Below are 25,807 nucleotides of genomic sequence, written 5' to 3'. Positions count from 1 at the left end.
TCGACATTTATCTGTAGAGAGTATCAGTAATAGTGAAGACTAGATTAGTCACAAAAGGAAATAGTACATTGGTGGAACTCCAAATGTATTATTTTGGTTTATGATGACGTGTTTGATATGGGCATCCGATCATAAATGTAAGTTTTTCTAACGAATAAATGATATAGTTTTCCTTAAAAAAATAAATTAATTAATTAATCTAGTACCGTCTACACGACACTTATCTCATAATTATTTCACACATCGGCCGGGTCAAAGAAGCTGGTGCTACCATTAATTAATATATATTTTCCAAAGTCTATATTACAGTTTGATTAATGTCTTGTTGTAAGCTGAAAAATCTGATCTCATTCATATATAGAACTAGCTCACATCCGTCTTCTTGCTCCACTGCACGTACGTTAAATTGAGCGTTGCAAATTCATCAACCACAAGGGATATAGAAATGACGAGAAAGCTTATTTTCTCTTCACTGCAATGGTTGGATTCTCGCTTATGTTGGGAAGTTACTATCTCCATGCTAGGAATGTTCATTCTTAGTTGTATATTACAGAGATCACTCGCCAACAAGCTGCAGGGTCCAATGTTGTGGCCAGTTCTAGGGATCACACCGTCACTTTTCCTCCATTTCAACGACGTTTATGATTGGGTCACCGAGTCTTTGATCAAAGCTGGGGGAACCTTCCATTTCAGGGGAGTGTGGATGGGAGGGGTCTTCGGAATCGTAACCACTAATCCTTCCAACATTGAATATATGCTCAAGTCAAAGTTCGAGAATTTCCCCAAAGGTAAGTACTACAGAGAGAGGTTTTCTGACTTTCTTGGGGATGGTATCTTTAATGCTGACGATGAATTATGGAAGGAACAAAGGCGAATTGCAACTTCTGAGATGCATTCAAGGCAGTTCGTCGAGCGCTCATTTCAAACCATGAAAGATTTGGTGCACCAGAAGCTGCTGAAATTATTAGAGAAGCTCGTGGAGTCGGAGGGTACTAGTTTTGATCTCCAAGAAGTGCTTCTTCGGTTTACTTTTGATAACATCTGCACTGCTGCTTTTGGTACTGATCCTGGGTGCTTGGCCCTTGATTTACCTGAAGTTCCTTTCGCGAAAGCTTTCGAAGAAGCTGCAGAATTGACTACTTTCAGATTCTTGTTGCCACCTTTTGTATGGAAGCCCATGAGATACTTTGGGATTGGATACGAGAAGCGGCTCAAGGAGGCAATAAAAATCGTGCATGACTTTGCTGAGAAGACTTTGGCAAGTCGAAGGAACGATTTCATTAAGTTTGGCAGCTTGAATGATCATTCTGATCTCTTGTCAAGACTAATTCAAGACTCTGAAGTACCAGATAAGAAAATGCGTTTTTCGGACAGACTTCTAAGAGATTTGTGCATTAGCTTCGTATTAGCAGGGCGAGACACGAGCTCAGTGGCATTGGCGTGGTTTTTCTGGTTAGTACATAAGAACCCAGAAGTAGAAACCAAAATTCTCTGTGAGATTAATGAAATTTTGGGTTCTCGCAAGTCTAAGATTAATGAACTACGTGACGTAATTTTTACGTTAGAAGAACTGAAAAGGATGGTTTACCTAGAGGCAGCATTATCAGAGTCTCTAAGGCTTTACCCTTCAGTGCCAATTGATGTCAAAGAAGTCAAAGGAGACGATGTTTTTCCGGACGGGAGCAGGGTTAAAAATGGAGCTTGGGTTTTCTACTGTGCTTTCTCAATGGCTAGAATGGAGTCCATATGGGGAAAAGATTGCTTAGAGTTTAAGCCAGAGAGGTGGATAAAAGAGGGGCAGTTTGTGAGCGAGAATCAATACAAGTACGCTGTGTTTAATGCCGGTCCCAGACTGTGTCTGGGGAAGAAGTTTGCTTACATGCAGATGAAAATGGTAGCTGCTTCGATCCTGTTGAGGTACCAGGTCAAGGTTGTTGAAGGCCATAAAGTTGAACCAAAACTGACAACCACTCTTTACATGAAGCATGGTTTGCTGGTGACTCTCAACCTTAGGTTGGTCGCCAATAAATAGTCTTTAATAAATATATATACATATCTGTTAAGAATAATTCTTCTCATCAGTTATTATTTACTATTACACACTCCACATTTTATAAAAAAAAAATTGTTAGGTGTGGAATATGGGTGAATAGTTAATAATTAATAGCAAAAATCTTAAAAAAAATAATAAATATTTGGCCTACAGGCTTTTAGTGTTTTTGATCAAGTTTGTCTAAATTTATGGGTTATATTTACAACACTTCCCATAAATATGAAAAACTTGGCTCTAGATGAAATAATTGTATCTTCATAAGACATTCAGAGAGCTCAAAGGGTTGTGTAATGTTTGGTGAACATCCTAGTAGAGGGATGACAGAAATAGAGTCACATGATATCACATTTATCAAGAATGATTTTTTTCAATATTGGTGAAGCAAAGAATGATCTTGAACTTTCTAAGTTGCAAAAACTTGAGGGAGTTACACTACCTTTTGACGAGGGTAGAGAATTATCACATTCTAGAATCGCAAAAGATAGTGGGAGTGACTTGCCTCCTAGTGGGAGTGTACCACTAGAAAGTAACTTACAAGAGTCTCAGTTACGTAGAAGCGAACGTAGAACCATTCCTCATCGTCTTTTTGAGATTGAAGGGGAATCTTTCATGTGCACTCCGCGTGACTTTGATGAACCTTCTTCTTATAAGGAAACACTAAGTTCACCTACTTCAAATAAATGGTTGGCTTCTATGAGAGATAAGATGAGTTCTATGTCAAAATATCAAGTTTGGGAGTTAGTTGACCTTCCACGTGGGCGCAAATCTATTGGAATCAAATGAGTTTTAGAAATTAAGCACCAGATAGATGGATCAATTGACAAGTATAAGGTCCAACTTGTGGCGAATGGTCATACCCAAAGAAAGGGTATAGATTATGAATAAATATTCTCCCATGTCGTGAGATTTACTTACATTCATCTCATTCTAACTATAATTGCACATCTAGATTTGGAACTTTTCCAAATGGATATGAAAACTGCATTTTTCAATAGAGAACTAGATGAGGAGATCTATATGGATCAATCTGTTGGTTTTGAGGTTGAAGGACAAGAGTGTAAAGTGTGCCAACTGAAACGTTCCATTACTTCAATTGGCTTTGAGATGCTAGAAGAAAACCATTATGTGTATGTCAAACGTACAAGGAAGAGTTTTCTAATTTTGTATTTGTACATAGATGACATCTTATTAGTTGAAAATGCTATGGAGATAATTGTCACCACAAAAGAGTGGTTGTCCTCCACTTTTGAGATGAAGGACATGAGTGAAGCAAATTATATACTGGGAGTTAAAATTTTAAGGGATCGATTCAGGAAGCTTCTTATTTTTCTTAGGAGACTTATATTAAGAAAATTCTAGAACGATTTCATATGCACAACTCCAAACCCATAGGCAGTCCAATTGAAAATGGTTATATTTTGAGTCTAGAACATTGCCGTAAGAATGGAATGATGAGGAAAAAAAGAAATAACCAGAGTTCCTTATGCAAGTGCAATTAGAAGTCTGATATAAGCTATGTTGTGTACACAACCTGACATTTGTTTTGCAGTTGGATTGGTTAGTCGTTATCAGAGTAATCCAAGATTTGTTCATTGGCAAGCAGTTAAGATGATTTTTTGTGGGACAACAGACGTCGTTCTTTGCTATCAGGGTGGAGATAAGAGACTGAAGGGTTATAACAATGCTGATTGAGCTAGTGACAAAGATGAGCAAAAATCAACGACGTGTTATGCTTTTATGCTTAATGGGGAGCTATTTTTTGGTCAAGAAACAATCATGCGTTGCTTTGTCCACGATGGAGTCAGAGTACGCTACATGTTCATCAGTTGTACAAGAGGTTGTTTGGTTGAGAATAGTTTTTCAGCACCTAGAGGTTACGGCTGTTACAAAGGAAGTTGTTAAGATATATAGTGATAGTATGACAGCTTTGACATATGCCAAGGATCTCAAATACCATGATAGAATCAAACACATAGATATTTATTTTCACTACATTCGAGATGTTGTTGCACGAAGAGAGGTGATCTTACAACATATCTCTACTAGCAAGATGGTAGTTGATCCTCTTACTAAGGCTACTAGTAGAAATATTTTCCAAACTCATGTTAGGAGTTTGGGACTTCATCGGAATTTATATATGTTGTATTGAGGATAACTTAGACTTTATTATACATTTGACATTGTTAGTATCTATTGCAGTAAGATTATTGTATTTATTTCATATTATTAATTAACTGATACTAAGTGAAAATCACACATTATAAAGATGTCACAGGCAAAGATCAGTCCACTCACATGGATAATCACCTTGGCACTTGAATAGTGAGCAAGATCAGACATATTGATTACTTTGGAGTTTGGAAAGTGAGATAGTAAATATCTTAATGCTTTCGAAGCATTTAAGATAAATTTAAATAATGTTGCCTTAGTTTGGCTAAGATTAGACTTACAAGAGTCGTATATAAAGTATTTGCACAATTTCATGAAGCCTAATTAAAGTGGAATGTGATATCTTAGGTAGGTACCAGATGAGTAATTGTGCTAAGAAACTCAAGTTAGAGTGCGTTTGTGGTGACTAGACTAAGATTCCTATAGTGTTTGAACATGACAAACCCAATTAAGTGGGAGTTCCACTGTAACATACATTTCATACTATATGTACTATAGACGACCACATGAGGGAGTGATTAGATGAGTCCCTGCTCCATTATTATATGAGTCCTAATAGATCAACAAATGATCTATTTCTATGCTCTTGAACCTGAAACTATGTCATGAGATGAAAACTTGATATTGTTGCTTTAGCATGTTTTCTTAAGGCCACAAATAATACGGTCTCGCGAAGCATATCTAGGACAGCACTCAAGTCTAATTGAATTGACATAATTAGTGTCTATTGAAGATTGTTTAGATTCTTACTTATTGTTTTGTCTCATAGCCCAGGTGATTATGTCGTTTTGACTTGATATAATCGTGAGAAGATTATATAATGTGAAGTCAAAAATTGCTTTGAGTTATAAATTCGTGAGGATTAAGGACACTTGACCTAGTGAGATCAAATAGTTTGGGGCATAGATGAGATACTATGAGTGATATACTATGTTATTATGATGGTGACTTAATATAGTATTCCTACCCTTTACCTTCTTGTCAGGTCGCATACTTCATTTTCTGTATGAGGGATAATTGGTTGAAAGATTAGGAGGAGATTATTAATGAGCATGGCACCTGTTACGAAAAAGTGGGAGATATTAGTAGTGGGTAACTCCATGATCTATGTTGTGTTCACATGGATGGAGAGGTTATTAATTAACTTTCATCCACTACCACTTAACTTCAGGGAAGTTAATTAACCTCTCATGAGAAAAACAACAAAGTGACATGGGTTGTAAGACGAGAAAAAATCCGGGTTTGTGAAAATTCCGCTTCTTGAGGTAATTCGAATTAATCTTATTTAACAATGTAAAATATGTCTAAGCTATTTTCAATAATAATTAAAATAAACCTCAAAATTTCCATTTACAAGGTTCGGTATTAGGGCACCTAAAATCTAAATATATATTTACACGACAAATAGTCCAACAAAATTTACTAGTAACTAAAAATATGGTTTCAACTAAAATTCTCTTTACAATCAAAAGTTATCATCGTAAAGCAACAAAATATAAACTGATGACCATCAAGCCACTAGACCTCAAACTCGTTTAATCTCGAAATTTGTTGATAATAGAGAACTCCAGTCACTGTCAACAACAATATGCCTGATACACACCCACAAGAAGCTAGGCATTCTTATTGGTTTGGCAAAGACTTGAACCCCTTTAAAGTAGAGCACGAACTTCTCAAAATTCAATGATGAGAGAGAGAGAGAGAGGTGAGAGATCAGGTAAAGAGATAACAAGGGGGGATTGGTTTAAGCCCCACGCATCCAAGATGCTTCTCTTGAGGTTTGATTCTTTCAAAGAGCTTTCCCAAATTTTATTATTTTTTTAGTGTAATACTTGTTCGTTTATCTACAATTTGGGATCTCTTCATATGATAAATCTTCTTGAATTTGCAAAGACTCATATATAATCCAACATATGTGAAAGATCAAAAATATATTTTAACTTAGAAACACATAAAACATCATGTATCCTAAAAAGAGCGACGCTAGTGCAACTCGATAAGCAACTTGACCGACCTTTTACAAAATCTCAAACGAATCCACGTAGATGATAACCCAACTTTTCTTGCTTGCCAAGTCTTATAATACACTTTATTGATGTAACTCGTAGAAATACTTTATCTTCGATCTCAAACTTCTTCATTTTCCTCCATCTGTCTATACAACTCTTTTGTCTATTTTGAGTTGTGTGCAACATCTTTCAAATTAATATACTCTTTTCACAAATCCTCTCCACAATCTCGACTCCTAAGATTATTCTTTTGCCAACCTCATCCTAATAAAGAAGAGATTTACATTTTCTCCCGTATAGAGCTTGGTAGGGTATGATACCAACCATACCATTGCTTCCCTTACAGTTATCTATTATTGTAAGCAATCTTCATTAAAGGTAAGTGATCAGTCTAAATCTCCTTAAATCTATCACGCTAGCTCTCAGCATATCCTTTAGGACTTGAAGAGTCCTTTTGAATTTTCTATCTATAGAGGCTGAAACTTTGTGCTAAAAGTCAAGTTTTATACCTAAGGCTCGTTGTAATTTAATTATCCCAAAATTTTGAGGTAAAACGTAGATCTCTATTAAAAATTATAGTTATTCATACACTATTTAATCTCAGAACCTCTTCTTAAGGTGGATGGCTGGTCACCTAGACCCACTCTGCCAGCTCCAACTACTTGTCTCGCTAAGGGACGACATGCAACTAGGTGCGGGTGCAAGTGCGAGCACGAGCGGATACTATATAAATTAAAACCCAGGCGAGTGGGTAGCAAGTAGGCTACCCATCCACACGAGTTTTTCATTCGCTTGGGCATGTATTCTAAAATAAAATCTTAGAATTCTTCGTATTTCTCACAAATTTTTAACGGTCAACCCCCTTCCCTTTCCTTTTCGTCTCCTCTTCTTGTTCATGTCTCACCCAAGCCCATGACCTCGATGGCCCGTCTGTGGGCTAGATGAATGTTTATTGCACTCTTTGGATCTTTGTATTCTTTTTTGTTGTATCTATGTAATAGTTTTATAGATATATAGATTTAGGGAGCGAGATAAGATGAAAATTTTATGAATAGTAGTAAGATAGTTTATGAATAATAGTGAAATACTTTGAATTGAGTATTTTTTGAGTTGTGGGAAAGGATAGAGAAAATGTTGAATAAAAAATATTATAAAGTTAAAATATTATTAGAATATAATTTTATAATATTATTTTTGTCTGAAAATTTGAAAGTTGAATTATTTTTTATTTTTTGTTTGAAAGTTTGAAAAAGTTGTAATGATTAGTTTGAAAAAATTGTAATAATTAGTTTGAAAATTTTGTATTTAAATTATGTTTGTGAATGAGATAAGATGAAATGAGATGAGATAAAATTGAGAATTTTGGAATGAAATTATTTTCAAACAAGCCCTAAGTGCTCGTTTGGATACTTGGAGTATTTCAGAATTCTGTGAATAATAGTGAAATAATTTCAATTAAGATATTTTATTGGGATTTTGGAAAAGCAGACAAAAAAAGTTGAATATAAATATCATAAAGTAAAAATATTGATTGAATATAATTATTATTATTATTTTTGTTTTGAAGTTTAAAAAAATTGTATTATTTTTGTATTTTATTTTAAAGTTTATAAAAGTTGTAATGATTAGATAAAAAAATTTGAAATTTGAAAATTTGAAAATGAAAGTGTTTTGTGTTTAAGTGATGTTTTAGAAAGAAATTATGAGAAGTTTTAAAAATTTCTCATTTCATCTTATCTCATTATCCAAATAAGATATTTAACTTTGTATTTGCAGGTTTTGGTGTTGGCTATGCTGATTTGGGGTTGGGAGGTCTGAACGGCATGCTGGAATCTGGACAATGGGCAAGCAAGGGAAAAGTGGAGGAGTTATGTGAATAGGACTGTTCATCCAGGTTTTAAACTCGGGCCAGAACCCGAACTAGATTGGCCCGGGTTAGACTTGGGGCGAAATCCAGATGAATCTAGATTTTAAATCTAGAACCCGGGTTTACAACTCAGTACTCAGTTTTTTTTTCTTTTTTTTTTTTCTTAGTTTGAATTTTTTATATTTTTTATTTTATTTTATATTCGTATAACATCTTCAAGAGGCTTGGCTACGATGATTGCGTTGTCAATGACGACAAGCCCTTGCTCCATGGCTCTATCCTCTCTTTCCAGTATGCTAATACCTTCCCCTGCCTACTTTCCGTCTCCACGGTTGTCTGCGTTTAACTCACGTACATGCAATTATATATAGTTTTTGAGTTTTTTTTTTTTCCTCTCATAAACTCCCTACATATATAATAGTTGTTAATGATACTCATGGATACACTCATATACCCAATTTTGCTTGTGTGGTTTTGGTTGGGGTTTATACGTTTGTTTGTTAGTTTAAAAAACATTCAAATTAAAGGAGGAAAAAAAAAAAAAAAAAACCAAGTTCTGGGTTTAAAACCCTTAAACCCGGTACCCAGAATGGGTGTATCCGGGTTTTGCAACCCGGGTTCTGGTCCCGATGAACAGTCTTATACGTGAAAAGAAAATATTTTAACCACATAAGGATTATACAAAAGTAAACTCACAAATTGATGTGGCTTGATGTAATACGTCAAATTGTAAAGTTACTTTTATTATAAAATAGATCTAATAGATTTTTTAAAACTATGTTAGTTTTTTAGTTTATTTTATATAATATTTTTATATCTGTAACACTTCTTTACGTAAAAGTGTAAAAAGATTGTTTTATGTTTGGTTTTTTTAAGACTTGGACCGGGTCGAGCCTTTAGAGAGTGAGTTGGGCGGTTACAAATAAAGTAGACGTAAAAAGGTTTATGTCTGACGGTTATAGTGCCAATAAATCTCCAACTTTCTGTTCTAATATTTGAATAAGGTTGAGCGATGTTTTATCAAAGAATGTGGAGGTGGGAGACAAATAGATTAATGATATGTCGGTATCTTCGCATAATTTTAAACACTTCAAAACCAACTTAACAAAGTCGTAACTTGATTAAAAAAAGAGCAATGTTACGTACAGTCTTTAAATAGGGACTATATTATAAGTCTAGTTAATTTTATCTTTAATTTTTTTAAAAATTATAATAATATCCTTATCAAAATGGTACTTTTTTTTCATTTAATAAAATACTTGCACATGCAGTCCTTAAATAGAGATTGCAAATAAAATTTCTCTTGAAAAAAACAACATCATCAATATGTCCTTAAAAATGAACATTATAAAACCTAAGCATTTATATCATTTAAATATGCTAATACTTGTTCTTAATTTGTTTTAATAAGGTTAAAAATAACTAGAAACTTGTCAATATGTTTAGTGAAGATTTGACCCAATTAACTATTTTAACTTGCGTTGGAACGATGCATGGATGATCGTCAGTCAATTTTGTCCGTCGATGTATGTATATTAATCGCTAAATCATTTTCAGAAATATTGATTCGTCTGTCAAAATTATAAAGAAAAACAAGGTGATAGCTATTGTCACCCATAGTGTATGGAGCAAATGTATTACTCCAATAAACATTGAAAAGAAACCATTATTAACGTGTCCTATAAACCAAATGAAATGTCTATAAATGACTTAGTTCAATTCATTTAGAAAATAAGAAAATCTAATTAACAAGAAAATTTAGGTCATGTTAATATAAGAATTTTCAAAATCTCTCATAATTTTATTATCAAATATCGATTAAATATAGATCACTTTTCAATTTCAAATTTTTAACTTTTTCATCTTATTATTACCTAATCATTATTCCAATATAAAAATCAATACAACTTTTATAAACTTCAAAATAAAACACAAGAATTAATACAACTTTTGTCTTTTGCAAACTTCAAAACAGAAATAATATTTTACATTCAAACAATTTTATAATTTTATTTATTCACTTTCACGAATTCCAATATAATATTTATTCAGATTTTTTTCTTTTTTTCAAAATTTAATAAAATATTTTTATTAAAATCATTTCAATACTATTTACAAAATTTTAAAATATTTTAAGAATCCAAACATACCTAAATGCGCTTAGTTTGTATAAATTCGACTCGAGTCGTAAAAGTTTATACAAGTTTTCTTATTTTCATAATGAAAAAATATTTTAGTACTCGTGACTAAGGGTGCAAATCGGTTTGGTGATGGACCATCATTTTTTCAGACCGGAACGGACTGAACACCAATAGGGACTGAACCGAACCAGTGTCGGTCAGTTCGGTCTGACCTAATTATTTTTTTATTTTTATTTTTTAAAATCAATTAATAAAAAAATTATTTAAAATACTAAATTAAAATTAAGTAACTTATTAATATGGATTATGTAATAACTCAATAAAAAATATTTTATATGGTCAATGATAATAAATTAGATGAAAATTACATTATTAATTTATATTATTATTAAATAATTAGCTAATTGATATTAAATATTAGTTAATTGATATAATATTAACAAGTGTTAATAACATATTTAAAATTTTATATTAAAAATGGTGATAGGTTAGATGAGAATTACATAATAAATTGTATAATTATTATATAAATAATATATATAAAATATATTTTTTATTTTTATTTTTCATTCGGTCTGGTTCGGGGTGAAAAACCCTGGACCGGGACTGAACTGAAAATTTTCTGTACTCTAAAATATGGATTGAGACCGACCGATCTCAGTCTCAATCTGATCCAATTCGGACCGAAACTACCGGTTCAGTCGGTTTCTCCAATTCGGAACGTTCGTTTATCACCCCTACGCACAACTTCAAATATGGGCAACTGCATGCACACATGTCTTGCAAATGCCGTCCTCACTAGTTTAAATGTAAAAGAGCTGATTCAACAATATATATATATATATATATATATATATCTTCCTATATCTTAAAAGAGCCTATGTAGATATGAACAGTAACATCTTCAGTAATGAACAATAATTACTGTTCACGTTTCAGATATTACTTCCCCGGTATGATTTCTTCTTCGTTTAAGAGGGAGAGAGAGAGTTGTCGTGTGCGTGTGAATGCCAGTGTGCGACGGAGAGGGAAAGGGAGGTTCGTGGTGGCTGCTTCTGGTAGAGGTTGTTGCCAGTGTGAAGTGGTGGAAGTGCAGTGGCCTGGGTGGCCGCGTACGGCTGCACAACTGGACACAAATGGGTGAAACTCATTTCAATTGGGTTTCTGAGGGGGAGAGGGAGGGCTGCGCGTGGGGGACATCAGAGGTGGCTGGGTTGGTCACCGGCGTGAGGGGGAGTCGCCGATCGTGGTCGTGACGTTGGGTGGCTGCGTACGGCGACGTAGGTTGAGATAAATGGGAGAAACCTATTTCAGATGGGTTTCTGCGGAGGAGAGATAGAGTTGCGCGTGGGGGACATCGGTGGTGCCTGAGTAGGTCGTCGGCGTGAGGGGTACTTGCCGGTGGTGGCGGTGAGGCTGGCCGGTGCACAGCGGTGCCGGGCTGGGCTGAAGGAGAACAGAACGTGGGGATGAATCGAGCTAAAGGAGAGAGACAAAGTGAGGAAAAAAAATTAATAAAATCACTATAAAATCACTAAAAAACAATAATATATGTTGCTATATTTTACAATTTCTCATCTGAAAAAATATCTAATAATCTTGCCTGGACCTTCACATGAACAAATTATAACAAATTATTATTAATTTTGATGACACTGACCCTTTAATTTTTTTTCAAATTATTATTATTATTATTATTATTTAAAAGTTTTGCTTTTGTTTGGCAAAATTATGACAATGACTTTGAAAGCTCTCGAGTCTTAAATATTATATAGTCGTATTAATTAATCTAATTATCTAAAGGCATGCATATTGAGTACAAGGCTGGCCTTCAACGATATAATTAATTAATTAATTAATTAACAAAGAAATAAAAATTAAAAAATTTGATATTCTGATTGGGTGGAACGTATTGATTAGTTTGATCTGGGTGAGACATGCAGCATGTTTAGCATAATTTTTATTGGAAGATAACATCATCAATGATCGAGATCAGTTGTAGTAGTGATGAGGTACGACGTACGTGATCATGATGATCAGTGATGATGAGTTGCCTTGTTTCTTAAAAGCATCTATAACGTAAACAGTAATGAACAATAACATAAATAGTAATAAATATTATTTCACCTTACGTCTCTCTCTGCATCTGCATCACTCTCTATTCTCATAGAAAACTCATGGTAAAATCACCGCAAAATCTCACAACAAATCACCACACAAATACCATAAAATAAAAAAATCTCACCACACAAATCACAACACAAATCACCAAATCAAAGCACAGGAAGAAACCAAATCACCACAAAATCACAAAATCACCACACATCACCAAATCAATACACGGGGAGAAACCCGTGCGTGTAGAGGAAGAAAGAGGGCTACGGGCTTTGGCCTGTTCCAGCGGGAGAGAGAGAGGTCTGTGGGGACAAGCTCGGCGGGTTGGTGGTGGTTGTGCGGTGCCGTATGGGTGGCTAATGTATAAATATCATATCATAAATAAATTATCAAATTTAATTTATAAATACTAATATTTCATCATTAAATAAATGATGAAATTTTGTTAAATATTTTTAAAAAAGTAAAACTATATAAATAATTAAAGTTTTAACATAATTTCAATATGACAATATTTTTAATTAACTAAAGAGAACTGCTACAGTTACTAAAAAAGTAGCCCGAAAATGTGTCCTGAATGTGTATTTCACTTTTTTATTTTTCTTTTCTTTTTTTCATGTATTTTTTTAATCATCATAAACATTTTTTAAAAAAATAAAAAATTCACAATATCATTAAAAAATACTTCCTTAATCACTAGGTAAAAAAATAAAAAAAAATTGGCAAACGTCCCTTTGACCGTGCTAGTATATATAAAAAGAGGCAGAGTAAAAAATAATCTTCCTAAAATGATTGAGTGGATTATTATTGTGAATATAGAAAATCCTAGTCCTACCGAGAATACCTATCAAGTAGGGTTGTATTTGAGTTGAACCGAATCGGTTTTTGACTTTTTGAGCTCGGCTCAATTCAAAATATTCAAATTCAAATCCAAACTCAATATTTTTATTTATTCTTTATTCGACCTCAACTCGCTAGGCTAAGTTCTCAACTCGAACTCAAACTCGGCTCGAATTGTTTATTTTTTTATTTTTTGAATAAGATTTAATAATTATAAAAAATAAAAATAAAAATCTAATATTAAATTTGTAAAAGTAACAAGTAGAACATCTATTTAATAAAATTTTAAAAATTTATAAATAATTAATATCTAATTAGTTTATATTTGTCTATAATACAATATATTATATAGCTACATAAATTATTAATACATACACATAATATAATAGCATATATCTATTTTGTTAACGCCTAAAAATAACATAACAGTTTAGAAGGGGAGAAAGATCCATTCTCAGCCCCACTGAGATTGGTCTGGGCCTCGATCGATGTTGCGTGGAGCCCCCGACGGTGGTCCGATACAGCTATATAGTATCCGTGAGTACAGCCATTGCGGTGAATAGTATTTAAATGCAAAGAAAATAAATAGTGGTAGACACATAGATTTACGTGGTTCGACATTAGGCCTACGTCCATAGAGGTTTGGGGAGGAAAAATTTCACTATAATATACTTGTTTACAATCTCTTATGGTCACTCATCCTCCACATACAATAGAGATCTGAATTCTATCATTTGGCTTTCCTCCTCTCACTAGAGTATCTATGGTGAGGTTGAAGAATGTGAAGTCTTTGTGAAGCCTTGCCAAAAGTTCTTGAAGTCGTATGTACCCGTGCCTTTTATCTCATGCCCCTTGTTTTATATCACTTCTCTTTACTTTATGTCACTTCTCTTTGTTTTATGTCACATCATCCATTTTCTCTCTTGACACATTGTCATCCTTTATGCATTTGTCCCCTCCTTCTCTCTCTCTTTCTTTTCTCCTTATGAGTTCCTCCCGTTGAGCTGGGCCTAGAAAATACCATGAGCCCGTTATATTTTATTCCTTACATATTTCATATATGGTTCCCACATATTACTATATAAAATTATTAAATCTTATCAACTAATTATTGTATAAATTATAAAATATAGCTATGAAATATATTTAGTATATAGACATAAGTAATTAGGTTATATATTATATATTTAATTATAAAAGTGTTATGCCTATATTATTAGCTAATATATATATATACGTAAGTGTATGTATATATTTATCAATATATGAATAAGTTTTAATCGAGTCTAGCTAACAAGTCGACTCGAGCATAAATGAGCTGGCCTTAACGAGCCTAAACTTGTTGACTCAAGTTTTGTCAGGTATGTGTTATTTACTAATCGAGCGGGTATCTGTTTTCACATGTGAATTTTTTTTTTCACGAGTCGAGTTCGAATCGAATTTAACAGGAAGAGTACCGAGCGAGCTATCGAACAAACTAGTTCATTTACTCTACTGCCAAGAGTGGGTATCGATTGTAATTTTTTTATTTAATAGTTAAAGAATTATTTTTAATGACTCTACGAATATTTTTTTCTTTTTTTAAAAAAATATTTTTATTGTTTAAAAAAGTATTTGAAAAAAAAAAAATTACATGATCGGTAAGAATCCTTGGTGGGTGTAGCATCACCCTTGTGAATATATATCTATACGTATAAGTGCATAATTATGTATAGAAATTATAGAAAAACCGTAAAAGATGCGTACATAAACACAAATGTTGTAACAAATATTTATGATTTATTATTAAGCCAGTTAATATTGGTGAATACAATTTGTTAGTTCCTAAATATAGTTCATATAATCAACCTAAATGATATAATTTTAAAAAATTAAGTAACCAAGGACAAAAATTCACGAGAATTTATAAAATTTAATGATATTATAAATTCATAAAAGAAAATAATGAATTAATCATACTGCTCGTATTTTTTAGTCCTAAAACGACTGTTCGTTTAATACAAAGTGAGTCGTTAGAGACCTCTCTTGATGATTCCACTTTCTTCCGCTCCAAGCTTACTCTGTTAAATTAACTTCGGAGGCTATGGGCTCTCTCATTCAGAAACTTTCTTCTGCTTTGCCCATATATCTCTCAGGTACTCTTCAATTCCTTATAGCTTGCATGACACCTTCAACACAGCGTTTAAATTATGGAATGTATCTGATTTTAGTTCCTAGTTGAGCATAGAAAAGCATAAAATCAGGGCTCTCTCTGTTAAATTCTCGTTTTTATTTAATTTTTTCCTTTCAGGGATTAAACCCTAGCTGTGGTGTTTCATTTTACAGTGATTATATAAGAGTTTATCTTTATTGGATGAGTAGGTTTTTTGTGGAATTCAAAATGGCTCAGGCAGCTGTGGAGGTTCCTCCTAAGGGTGGATTCAGTTTCGATTTGTGTAGACGCAATGAAATGCTTTCTAACAAAGGCGTACCACCTCCGTCTTTTCGAAAAACTGGGACAACTATTGTTGGGTTAATTTTTCAGGTATGTTGCGTATGGTTTGCAGCAGTGTTTGGCCTTTAAATCAGTTTGTTTGTTGCCTTTTGATTCTAGATTTACTCTATCTCTGGCTACGACCATTATAATTAGCAATTTATGCAAAGAAGAGTTGTGTCGCTTTTTTAGCTAAATTTGATGCGGATCTCATATGCTCATATGATTTACAGGGCAGAATATGTAATTAATTAAATAACCTGTGTAAATATGGATTTTGTTGTGGATTTGGGAACTTTTCGGTATATGCTCCCAGTTCAATTTTGTTAGATTGGTATGCTTGAATTATTATTAATTTTTTTTTTTTTTTTTTTTTTTTGACATGTAAAAGTAAAATTTTATTGATAGTAAAAGGCATAGCCCAAGTTTATAGGGCGTATACATTGAACATGCCTAATCCTTATGTTTTTTAACGTACTTTTCACAAATTTGTTTACCAGCCTCCAATGTGTAACTATGATGCTGGTTGATACTGATGACCTTATCATTTTCTGTTTAAGGAAGGGGGTTTGGCGGTGTGGCTGTGCCTGTACTTATCAGATATTCTTTTGTAGTTAACTTCTTATTGGGCCTTTTCTGTAGGTCCTTTTGTTTTTCAGATTTCCTTGCATTTCCTTCGGAGTTCAAGTATTTTTCAGCTTTCTAATCTAGTTTTCTCCATTTGTACCTAGGATGGTGTTATTCTAGGGGCAGACACAAGAGCCACCGAAGGACCTATAGTTTGTGACAAAAATTGTGAGAAAATTCATTATATGGCGCCCAATATTTATTGCTGTGGAGCAGGAACTGCTGCTGATACAGAGGCAGTAACAGGTTTATTTATTTATATATTGGACTCGAATGTTCCTTAAGAATTTAACCTGGCATGTAGTTGTTTATTATGCTTCTGCTACATGCTTATATCTATGTCCATCTTTTGAGACTTTGTGGTTATACTAGTGATGCTGATCTTTGTAGACATGGTCAGTTCCCAACTGCAGCTGCATCGATATCACACTGGTCGAGAATCAAGGGTTGTCACTGCTCTTAGTCTTTTGAAATCTCACCTTTTCAAGTAAGCTCATTTTGTGTTGATAATGTCGCTTGCAATGTAACAATATAATCGTTATTCAACATGACAACTTAATCAGGCCTAACTGCTTGGTTACTTGTTCAGCTACCAAGGTTACGTTCAAGCTGCTTTGGTGCTTGGTGGAGTTGATGCTAATGGTCCAAATTTGCACACTGTGAGTTGGGTTCCATTTGTGAACATCTGAACTCCTATTGTTTCTTGTTGCACATGAGACTTACATTAGCAGGTGAATTATTTTTGTTGCCAGATCTACCCTCATGGATCCACAGACACTTTGCCATTTGCTACAATGGGTTCTGGTTCCCTTGCTGCGATGGCTGTTTTCGAGTCGAAGTATCATGAAGGCTTGACAGTAAGCTACTATCTAGTCTCTACTATATGGTTTAAGTGCTTTTAACTTGAACTTTAGCCTATCCTATTTTCTATGGAGTTAAGTCAGAGTTTTCTTTTCTTTTTTCCTTTTTCTTTTTCCTTTTTATGTCACCATCACATCAAACTATGTGATTTAATCTGGTTTGGAAAGATTCTTGTATTATTTTAGCTGAAGTTGTGCTTAAAGAGAAAAGTTTATGCTGTCACTAGTTACTGGATATTACATATTTGCATGTTTCCATAGCTAATGATTTTCCGAAAAAAAAAAAAAAAAAAATCTGTAGAAGGAAGAAGGAATAAATTTGGTGTGTGAGGCTATTTGCTCTGGCATTTTCAATGACTTAGGAAGTGGAAGCAATGTAGATGTTTGCGTAATAACTAAGGTTTGTGGTTCTGCACTTCATACCATTGAACATAAGTTTACTTTTTGGATGCATTTTTTTCTTCTCCTCGTACATATAATTTTGATTATGCTTGTGGCTTAGGGTCACAAAGAGTACCTGAGAAACCACCAGTTGCCAAATCCTCGCACATATGTCAGTTCCAAAGGATTTTCATTTCCCAAGAAGACTGGTTAGTAATTCTATTCTAAACGTTTATTTTCTCTGTGTCAATTTGTAGAAGTAAATTGACATGTAGTTTATGCTATTATCTTTTAATGAATGACGGATGAGCTGCAAGTAGGGTTTGCAACTATGACAATTGTACCTAATTATTTAAATGATAACCAACTTCTCCCTGATTCTTCTTAGATAGATTTCACTCCATTTGTTCTCACTTTTCTTTAGTGGGGCTGCGTTAGGCAAGGACCATAATTACCCCCTGTATTTTGCGTGCAAATTTATGCATACGTTGGGCTATTGATGCTCCGGTACCATCTGTTTATCATGGTTGCAGAAGTTCTATTGACAAGGGTTACGCCATTGCTAGAAAAGGTGGAAGTGGTCAACGGAGGAGATGCAATGGAAGAATGAGATCTGTGGTTGAACTCCATGTTGCAATTTGAATGAATTTCTTTCCCACTTCAATTGCTTCTAAATCACTTAATGTAGTTTCGAATCTGGGTCTATAGTTAATTTCAAACTCTTTTTCTGTTATTTTTCGCTGATTTATTAAGCTGGACATCAGTCAACCTTAGGGTCCTAATTTTCAGGACATGGCTTAAATTATTAAAAATTATATCTTAGCTTGTAAAGCATGATTATTTGGAGAATTGTTTTCTTGTTTCTCAGCTTTGGAGCACCCCATTATTAATGCGGAATTAATCAACTTGGTTAGCATGGAAGATGCAAGGACTAGATGCCATCTGCTAGATTTTGTTTCTGTTTTAGTTTTTGTTTCTTTCTTTCCTTTTTTTTATTTTCTTATTCTTTTGCTGAATTGCTAGATTTTGTATGAACCAACAACGTCAGACCTGGTTTAGAGGGAAAATAATCAGCTGCATTAGAATATGAGCCAATAATTCACTTACAGAAACTAACAGCACAGACAATCTGCTCCAGTACACTGATCTTAGTTTCGTCATGGGTATAGATTTCTTTTTTGGTTTTTTTTTTCGGGGTACCGAAATTTCCAGCGGGACTAATAGTTATGGGCGTATTGAGGAGCTTGTCTGGTTGCTCTCCTTCTCTTGACTGCTGCTCTTATGCTGATCTAAAAAATATCCCTATATAACACTTACCCAAGCAGAGCCAAGATCGACTTCATCAGAATGATTCTTTAGAATTTGAACTTCTTGTGCTGTCAACAAGCTTGAACCACTGGCTTCCTGGATCACACATGTTGTCTCTGCTTATGCATTTGCAAGTAGTTGTGACTAAGTTATTGCTGGAGTCTACATCTAGGCAAACGGTAGTACCATTGCCAACCTTCGATGAGAGATGCATCTGAGAATCTGAGATGATTTCCCATTTCGACCTAGAAACGGTGCAAATTACTCCTAGTGTTGCTGGATCATCCAATTCTTGTGCTTGTAAGCAGTAAAGTGTTCCCATTAGTTTCAAAGTCTTCTGGGATGTGTAGCTCCAGGCTTCAGAGTCGGCGCAGGGACCCAACCTGAGTGGTTCCAGGAGGGATTTTCCTAGGACACAGAGACCCGTTAATGGATGGAAAATTACTGTGTGTCGATCAGTTTCTGCTAGGCCTGGCCCTGCAAGTCAAAATTGAGTGCAATCCTGGGACATGTCATTCCAAGTCTATTGACTAATGTAGAATATATATATATATATATACCTTGAAAAGGAGGATTCCATTAAACCATTATACCTTGAAAAGGAGATTGCAGAGCAGAGATTCTTTTCAAGAAGCTTGGATTTCTGGTATCACACCAATTCCAATCAAGCACCCCATAGTACTCACTCGGCCCAACGACTCCCTCTCTCAAATAATAACTCCCAGCAAGCGTCCAGAGTGCCCAATCCAGGTCATGTTCTGCAGCCATGGCCATGAAGCAATTGAAGTACCTGTTGTCGTTCACATCTGTTCCTCTCATGTCTATCCCAAACTCACTCACGAACAATGGCCAGCCCTGCTCTAGCAAGAACCCCGATAATCTCATCATGTTATTCACCACTCTGCCACACACTTGATTCGGGTTCCCAGATTCCCATGCCTTCCCATCTGTAAACGCGTACCAATGCATCTCATATACTAGCTTCCCAGTGAAGGTGATGTTCACTGGTTGATTGCGGATGAATGACAAGTCCTTGTCGTAGTTCAGACCGGAGAGAATGACCAGAACATCCGGGTTTGCTGAATGCACTGCTTCTGCTCCTTTCTGCATGTACCTAGTTCATTTCATTAAGAAAACTGAAATTTTGATATGAACAGCACAACAAAGAACTGAATGAAAAGGAACAAATCAACCATTAACGAAGATGAGAATGTAGTATAGTACTACCTGTACCAATCATTAACGTTCTGTCTGGCGCCTCGGAGCTCATTCCTCAAGCTCATCCCAACCACATTGGCCACGCCGTTGAAGATTGTGGCCATCCGAGTTAGCCCCTTAACCCAGAGGTCAGGGTTGAAATACTCGTCTCCAAAGAAGCCATTGCGATCAGAGCCGCTGCAACACCAACCTGGCTTGCTTATGTGATTGTCCAATATGACCATCACGTTGTTAGCTCCCAGGCCAGACACCACCGCCTGAGATACAAACATTTGGACCAATATTATAAGAATATTATTTATATATATAAACAGATCCCTTCATCCATGAGAAATGCTTCAACCACAAAAATATCTTATAAAAGTAAACTCACAAACTAACATGGCTTCATATGATACGTTAGATTTAGCTACTTTACAACAAAATAAAAGTAACTTTACAATCTAACGTACGTATCACATCAAGTTACGTTAGTTTGTAGATTTACTTTTGCAGAATCTTTTTGTAGCTAAAGCATTTCTCTTCGTGTAATTATGGGAGATTACCATCACACACACATAGGGATATCTCTGCCCATGAAAGTTGAAAGATATTATGATAATATTTTGAAGTGTTAAGCAAATGCAAATGGGTTTAGAATATTGTATCACTCAGAAGAAAGTTAAGAGATCATTGTCATGGGCAACTGGGCATCGCCATCAGCCAAATTGTCATTGTTATCATACTTATTGTCGTCAATTTCTATTAAATCTATAGCTTATGACACTTATTCTATTAACCTGTATCATAATGGAAAGTGGCAAACATTAAAAACACCAAAATGCAGACAGTATCTCATTATCCTCTTTATTTGATGAGGATATCGAACATTAATTAGGAGGGAGGGGGGAGATTAGGGTATCAACTGGACAGTTTCAAATGCCTACGTGGCAGCATTCTGTTGGTTACTATGACTACAAACTTACAAAGACTACATACACCTAAGCTGATCTCATCGTGCAGTAAACCAAACCCGTGAAGAACCCAACCGAGCTCCCATGTTTGTCATAATCTCTGAAACGTACATATCATAAACAAAAGCTAACAATGCCCTCCCTTCATGATTTGTTTTACTCGCATTCGTTTTCTTCTTTGAATGTTGTACTGGTAAGAGAATAAATTTCGGAAAGAAGAATATATATATGGGTATTTTGTTGTAACCTGATATGCTTGTATGAGAGAGAGATCAACGATGGAGGGGTTGTTCGCTTGGATTCCGGCAATGGATTCAGAAAGCCCAAGATTCTGAAAGGACTGCCGGACAGTGAGAGAAGCCAGAGAGTCATTGGTGGCCAAGAAAAGAGGCCAAGTGAGCCTGACACAATTGAATCCCATGGACTTAATCCTCTGGGAGATGGCATCCACGGGCTGCTTACTAAGGCCCTCAGCCACCACGACTTCCATGTGTGAAACCCAATTCACGCATGCCAACTTCACCCTTTGCCCTTCTCCGTCGATGATCCACCGTGAATTGGTGTATAGTGGCAAGGCCATGGCAGGCTTGCTTTGGAGAATGACAGTGGGGAAGATTATAGGAACCCATAGAAGAGAGAGCTGGAAGGAGAAGAAGAAGAACCTCCCCATATTAATGTCTTGACTATGGAGGAGTAGGGAAGGTGGAGAACTGGTACACCTATTTATATGATGGCCTGGGCCATGTCTAGCTACTTGTATATAATGGGGGGAAAAAAAGAACAGTTTTCGGAGTCCTCTCTTTTTATCATCACCATGCCACCATCTTTCTACCGTTCATAAGTTGCATTCAATATATATATATATATATATATATATGAGTCTAGAGAACTCCCCACAACCTAACCTTGAAAAGGTACATTTGTCATGTTCGAATTTTGTTTTGGGGGAGTTTCAATTTTTATATATGAGTAATATTACATACAGTCGTAGAGTGAACAAGTGTCATGCAATCGCTTTCAAGTCTACTATTAAAAAATTAATTTTTTTTCATGTAATCTCGTATTTATTCATTTTTTTAAAGTGATTGCACGACACTTGCGCACTCACGATTGTAACTATCATTTCCCTTTATTTATACGCTCCCTGTGAAAAAAAAATGTGGCATCTAATTGTAGACACACGAGGGGGCTACCATGCTCTTTGAAAGATGGATCATTTAAGTTCGTATGAAATAATTTTTTTAGTAACAATATCGAGTTCATTTTAAGGGTAAATTATATTGTTGATCATACGATTTTCATAAGTGAGATTTTGAATCAGTTCCTATGAAAACACAAAAAAGAAAAGGAATAAAAGAATTTGAAAAAGTATTACTACTAAGATAATGTCATTGTAACAAACTCATCCGTCCGTCCAACTTTTGTTACATAATTGACCAGAAATGTTAAGGTATCATTTCCATGTATTAGGTGGATATTGGAGCTGGTTCATTAATTTCCATAATAAACTTGTGTTGATGATCTGCACTAGTGGTAGATCGTTAAAAGGTAAAAAAGGGTTTATCGAACTCTTTTTGCCACGAAAACGCAACGCATAATTAACTAATTTTGTACGTACCATGCATTAGTGATGACATTACCAATTGAGGTAGGGGTGGATGATGTGAGTGAGTTATTTTAAAGGGGTAGTGCTACTATGCCACCTAGATTTGCATATTGGGTGTCCTTCTAGTGCAAATTGCTCCTTTTTTTTTTTTTTTCTTTTAAACATCTTTAAAAAAATATCAATACACTAAGGTTGCGTTTGCATGTTGAGTTGAGTTAAGCTGAGTTGAATTCTTTATAAATAATATTGAGTTGAGATGTGGAGTGAGTTTTGTGGAGTCCACCTAAGATGAGTTTAAATGTATTTAGATGTTAATATGAGTTTAGATGTATTTATAAAAAATTAAAAAAGGTTGTGGGTCTCGCGTGTAAATAAGTGTTGAATTGAAAAATATTAAGATCTCACGTGTAAAGAGGTTTTGAGTTGAGATGAGTTTAGTAATTTGAGAGTTGAGTGTTTGAATGTTAGATTTAGTTTAAAATTAGACTGAACTGAGTTGATCTCAGTTGAGTCTAACAACTAAACGAGACCTTAGTAAAACAAAATTAAAAAAATAAAATAAAATGTATGAACAGTCAAATTGGGCGAATAAACTTAAACGGCATAATATCATTTTCCTATTTAAAAATGGAGTCACTTTGTGGATTGAGCGTGTTAAATGTGAAGTGCCCATCATCGTTGTAGCCACGCCAAGTAATGGGGATATATATGTTTTGGCAGGCATGCATGTTCTTGTGTAAGTTAAGCTGAAGAAAATGCTCCCCCCTTTCCCATTACTTTTACCTTCTTTCTTTGGTCGCAAGAGATAATGACCCTTTCTTTCAACTTTTTTAGTCTTTGCAAGACTTCCAAGGCAATGCACATTGGCCATAGCATTGCTTTTGTATTTATCATGTTCTTTCTTTTCTTTTCCTTTTTCCCTAAAAAAGACATATTAATTGATGGTCAAGGTCGGGGTGAGGTATTGTAATAAAACCAGCACATTTATAACCGATACGTCTACAAGAAAAAAAAAAAAAAAATAGAAAATTGAGAAAAGTTAATGCCCTGATTGGGAATTCCTTGGCTATATGATACGGTTTCAAGAAAAGGCCGCTCGCCACAAGGACGATTGATTCAGCAATCTAGAATGTTTTGGAATGCTTTAATTTGACGATAGTAATAGGCCGGTACCTCACCACTCACCAGCAGAAATTACGTTTCTAGCTATAGGTTGCTATAATGTTAGCATCTAAAAAATCAGTTTTTTTTTTTTTTTTTTTTTTCACCAAGGTAAATGAGTATGTTGACTATGGTTTTCAAAAAAAGAGTAATGTTATTGATAAGTCTTAAATACACAAATTTTGTGCAAGGTTTTTTGATTTTAATGTAAAAAAGTGAACTCGCCCATGTAAATTTGAATTTTTCACACTTTTACATTGAGTCTATTTTTTTTAATAAAAAAACTGCATGAAGCTTGTATATTTTAAATTTGTATATATTATTATTCTTAAAGGAAAGTACTAAGACTATTTAGACCAATGGGAGCTTTGCTGATAATTGAAAAATACGAAGAGAAATGATTTGTACATGTAGAATATCAAGTGATTTCAAATGAAATCATTATCTTTCAAATCAGTTTTAGATGCACTTATATATACTGCATGTATACTACAAGTGAAACATATGAAAAACAAAATTCTTTCAAATATTTTTATCTTTTATTTTTCTAGATGATATCAGATTAGCCGTAAAAGACCAAGGTCTAACTCATGTCTTTCTCATCTCCAGTTTCTTCTACTACTACTAACCAAAACTCCCAATCTCCCTCTATTATCTCCATGTCAAACTTGGTGACTGTCAAATTAAGTCCTAAGAATTACATCCTTTGGAAGCCACAAATGGTGCCTTACTTTCGTGGCCAAGATTTGTTTGGATATCTTGATGGTACCATCTCTACACCTCCCAAAACCATCTCTATTTCTCAACCCGAAAGCCATGCTATCTCTGACATACCAAACCCTGCCTACTCTCATTGGATGTGCCAAGATAACCTTATTCTTAGTACACTAATGTCTTCACTCACTGTGGGCGTTCTTGCTCAAGTAGTGAATCACACTACTTCATCTGTTGTATGGCGTGCACTTGATGAAACTTTCTCTTCATGGTCTCATGCCAAAATTGTTCAAATTCGCACTCAATTGGCCACGGCAACAAAAGGCGTAAATTTGCCACTGAATATTTTCTTTTTATTAAGAAACTCACTGATGAATTAGTTGTTGCAGGACAACCACTGAGTTATGAAGATGTTATCACCTATGCATTAGCAGGCTTAGGCCACGGATATGATAGTTTCGTTGCCTCAATCTTAGCTCACACTGACACAGCCACCATTGAAGAAATTTAGTCTCTTTTGCTCACAACAGAGGCTCGTCTCTCCCGCCATCAACTCTCATCTCTAGTGCCACCAAGCTCTGTCAACGTTGCACAAAGGCAATATCCACAACTTGCCAGAGAAAGAGGTGGTCCTCGAGGAAGGGGGCGTGGAAATTGTGGTGGCTACAACAACAGTTCTCGCACCCATGATCAAAACTCATTAATATGTCAGGTTTGCAATAAACCTGGCCATTCGGCTCGAAAATGCTATCATTGTTTTGATCTTTCTTATCAAGATTCCGAACTAGAAAATAAGCAAGCAATGGTTGCTACCTCGGCTGGAAATTGGGAAACCGAATGGCATGCCGATACTAGTGCAACACACCATGTGACTAATGATCTCAACAATCTGAATCTTCGGACTGATGATTATCAGGGTACTGATCATGTTCAAGCAGGAAATGGGTAAGGTTTGCGAATCTCTAAAATTGGTTCTTCTAAACTTACCACTGCCAACTCTACCTTTGTTCTTAACCAAATTCTTTTTGTTCCCTAAATCCAGAAAAAACTTGTTGTCCATTCAACAATTTTGTGTTGATAATAATATTTATTTTGAATTTCATGATAATTTCTTTCTTGTGAAGGATTACTCGGGGAAGGTCTATCATCAAGGCCACCTCAATAATGGACTCTATCAGTTTACCTCTTCATCTTGCTGTCCTCAAGCCCTCTCAACAGTTTGCACATCCCTTCGTGAATGGCATCGTCATCTTGGACATGCATCCACACCAATTGTCAATAGAGTTCTCTCATCCATCCATTTTCCAGTAGC

The 25,807-nt window shown here is 34.9% G+C and overlaps 3 protein-coding genes across 4 annotated transcripts; 2 read left to right on the top strand and 1 right to left on the bottom strand.

Annotated features, from left to right (window-relative positions):
- The first annotated feature begins 340 nt into the window (after positions 1-340).
- LOC121255749 (cytochrome P450 86B1-like) lies at positions 341-2,142 on the top strand. Its single transcript, XM_041156240.1, has one exon. It carries the CDS (start codon positions 446-448, stop codon positions 2,030-2,032), a length of 1,587 nt encoding a protein of 528 aa, XP_041012174.1. The 5' UTR covers positions 341-445; the 3' UTR covers positions 2,033-2,142.
- Positions 2,143-15,226: 13,084 nt separating this feature from the next.
- LOC121255750 (proteasome subunit beta type-7-B-like) lies at positions 15,227-18,448 on the top strand. 2 transcript variants are annotated; one of them, XM_041156243.1, is made up of 9 exons: positions 15,227-15,329; positions 15,556-15,718; positions 16,399-16,540; positions 16,685-16,781; positions 16,884-16,953; positions 17,047-17,151; positions 17,456-17,554; positions 17,657-17,744; positions 18,069-18,448. In XM_041156243.1, the coding sequence occupies exons 2-9, from the start codon at positions 15,575-15,577 to the stop codon at positions 18,143-18,145; spliced, it is 822 nt and encodes a 273-aa protein (XP_041012177.1). In that variant the 5' UTR covers positions 15,227-15,329; positions 15,556-15,574; the 3' UTR covers positions 18,146-18,448. The 2 variants fall into 2 exon arrangements, with proteins under 2 accessions (XP_041012177.1, XP_041012175.1); XM_041156241.1 differs by having other exon boundaries at positions 15,233-15,718.
- Positions 18,449-18,545: 97 nt separating this feature from the next.
- LOC121255748 (glycosyl hydrolase 5 family protein-like) lies at positions 18,546-21,822 on the bottom strand. Its single transcript, XM_041156239.1, has 4 exons — positions 21,262-21,822; positions 20,071-20,318; positions 19,437-19,957; positions 18,546-19,320 (listed from the first exon to the last, which is right to left on the bottom strand). The coding sequence occupies exons 1-4, from the start codon at positions 21,682-21,684 to the stop codon at positions 18,878-18,880; spliced, it is 1,635 nt and encodes a 544-aa protein (XP_041012173.1). The 5' UTR covers positions 21,685-21,822; the 3' UTR covers positions 18,546-18,877.
- Between the last annotated feature and the right edge of the window lie 3,985 nt (positions 21,823-25,807).

This window comes from Juglans microcarpa x Juglans regia, chromosome 3D, assembly GCF_004785595.1.
Source record: "Juglans microcarpa x Juglans regia isolate MS1-56 chromosome 3D, Jm3101_v1.0, whole genome shotgun sequence".
In the NCBI taxonomy this organism is placed as follows: domain Eukaryota; kingdom Viridiplantae; phylum Streptophyta; class Magnoliopsida; order Fagales; family Juglandaceae; genus Juglans; species Juglans microcarpa x Juglans regia.
The sequence above is the reverse complement of the archived record's forward strand: the minus strand, read 5'-3'. Positions and strand labels throughout refer to the sequence as shown.

Excerpts from the sequence above, each read along its gene's own strand:
- LOC121255750 (XM_041156241.1), top strand. The coding sequence starts at position 15,548 with ATGAGTAGGTTTTTTGTGGAATTCAAAATGGCTCAGGCAGCTGTGGAG. Across the intron at positions 16,541-16,684 it reads TGATACAGAGGCAGTAACAG|ACATGGTCAGTTCCCAACTG; the intron begins GTTTATTTATTT and ends TGATCTTTGTAG. Across the intron at positions 17,152-17,455 it reads AGTATCATGAAGGCTTGACA|AAGGAAGAAGGAATAAATTT; the intron begins GTAAGCTACTAT and ends AAAAATCTGTAG.
- LOC121255748 (XM_041156239.1), bottom strand. The coding sequence starts at position 21,684 with ATGGGGAGGTTCTTCTTCTTCTCCTTCCAGCTCTCTCTTCTATGGGTT. Across the intron at positions 20,319-21,261 it reads CTCTCATACAAGCATATCAG|GCGGTGGTGTCTGGCCTGGG; the intron begins GTTACAACAAAA and ends TTTGTATCTCAG. Across the intron at positions 19,321-19,436 it reads TCTGCAATCTCCTTTTCAAG|GGCCAGGCCTAGCAGAAACT; the intron begins GTATAATGGTTT and ends TTTGACTTGCAG.
- LOC121255749 (XM_041156240.1), top strand. The coding sequence starts at position 446 with ATGACGAGAAAGCTTATTTTCTCTTCACTGCAATGGTTGGATTCTCGC.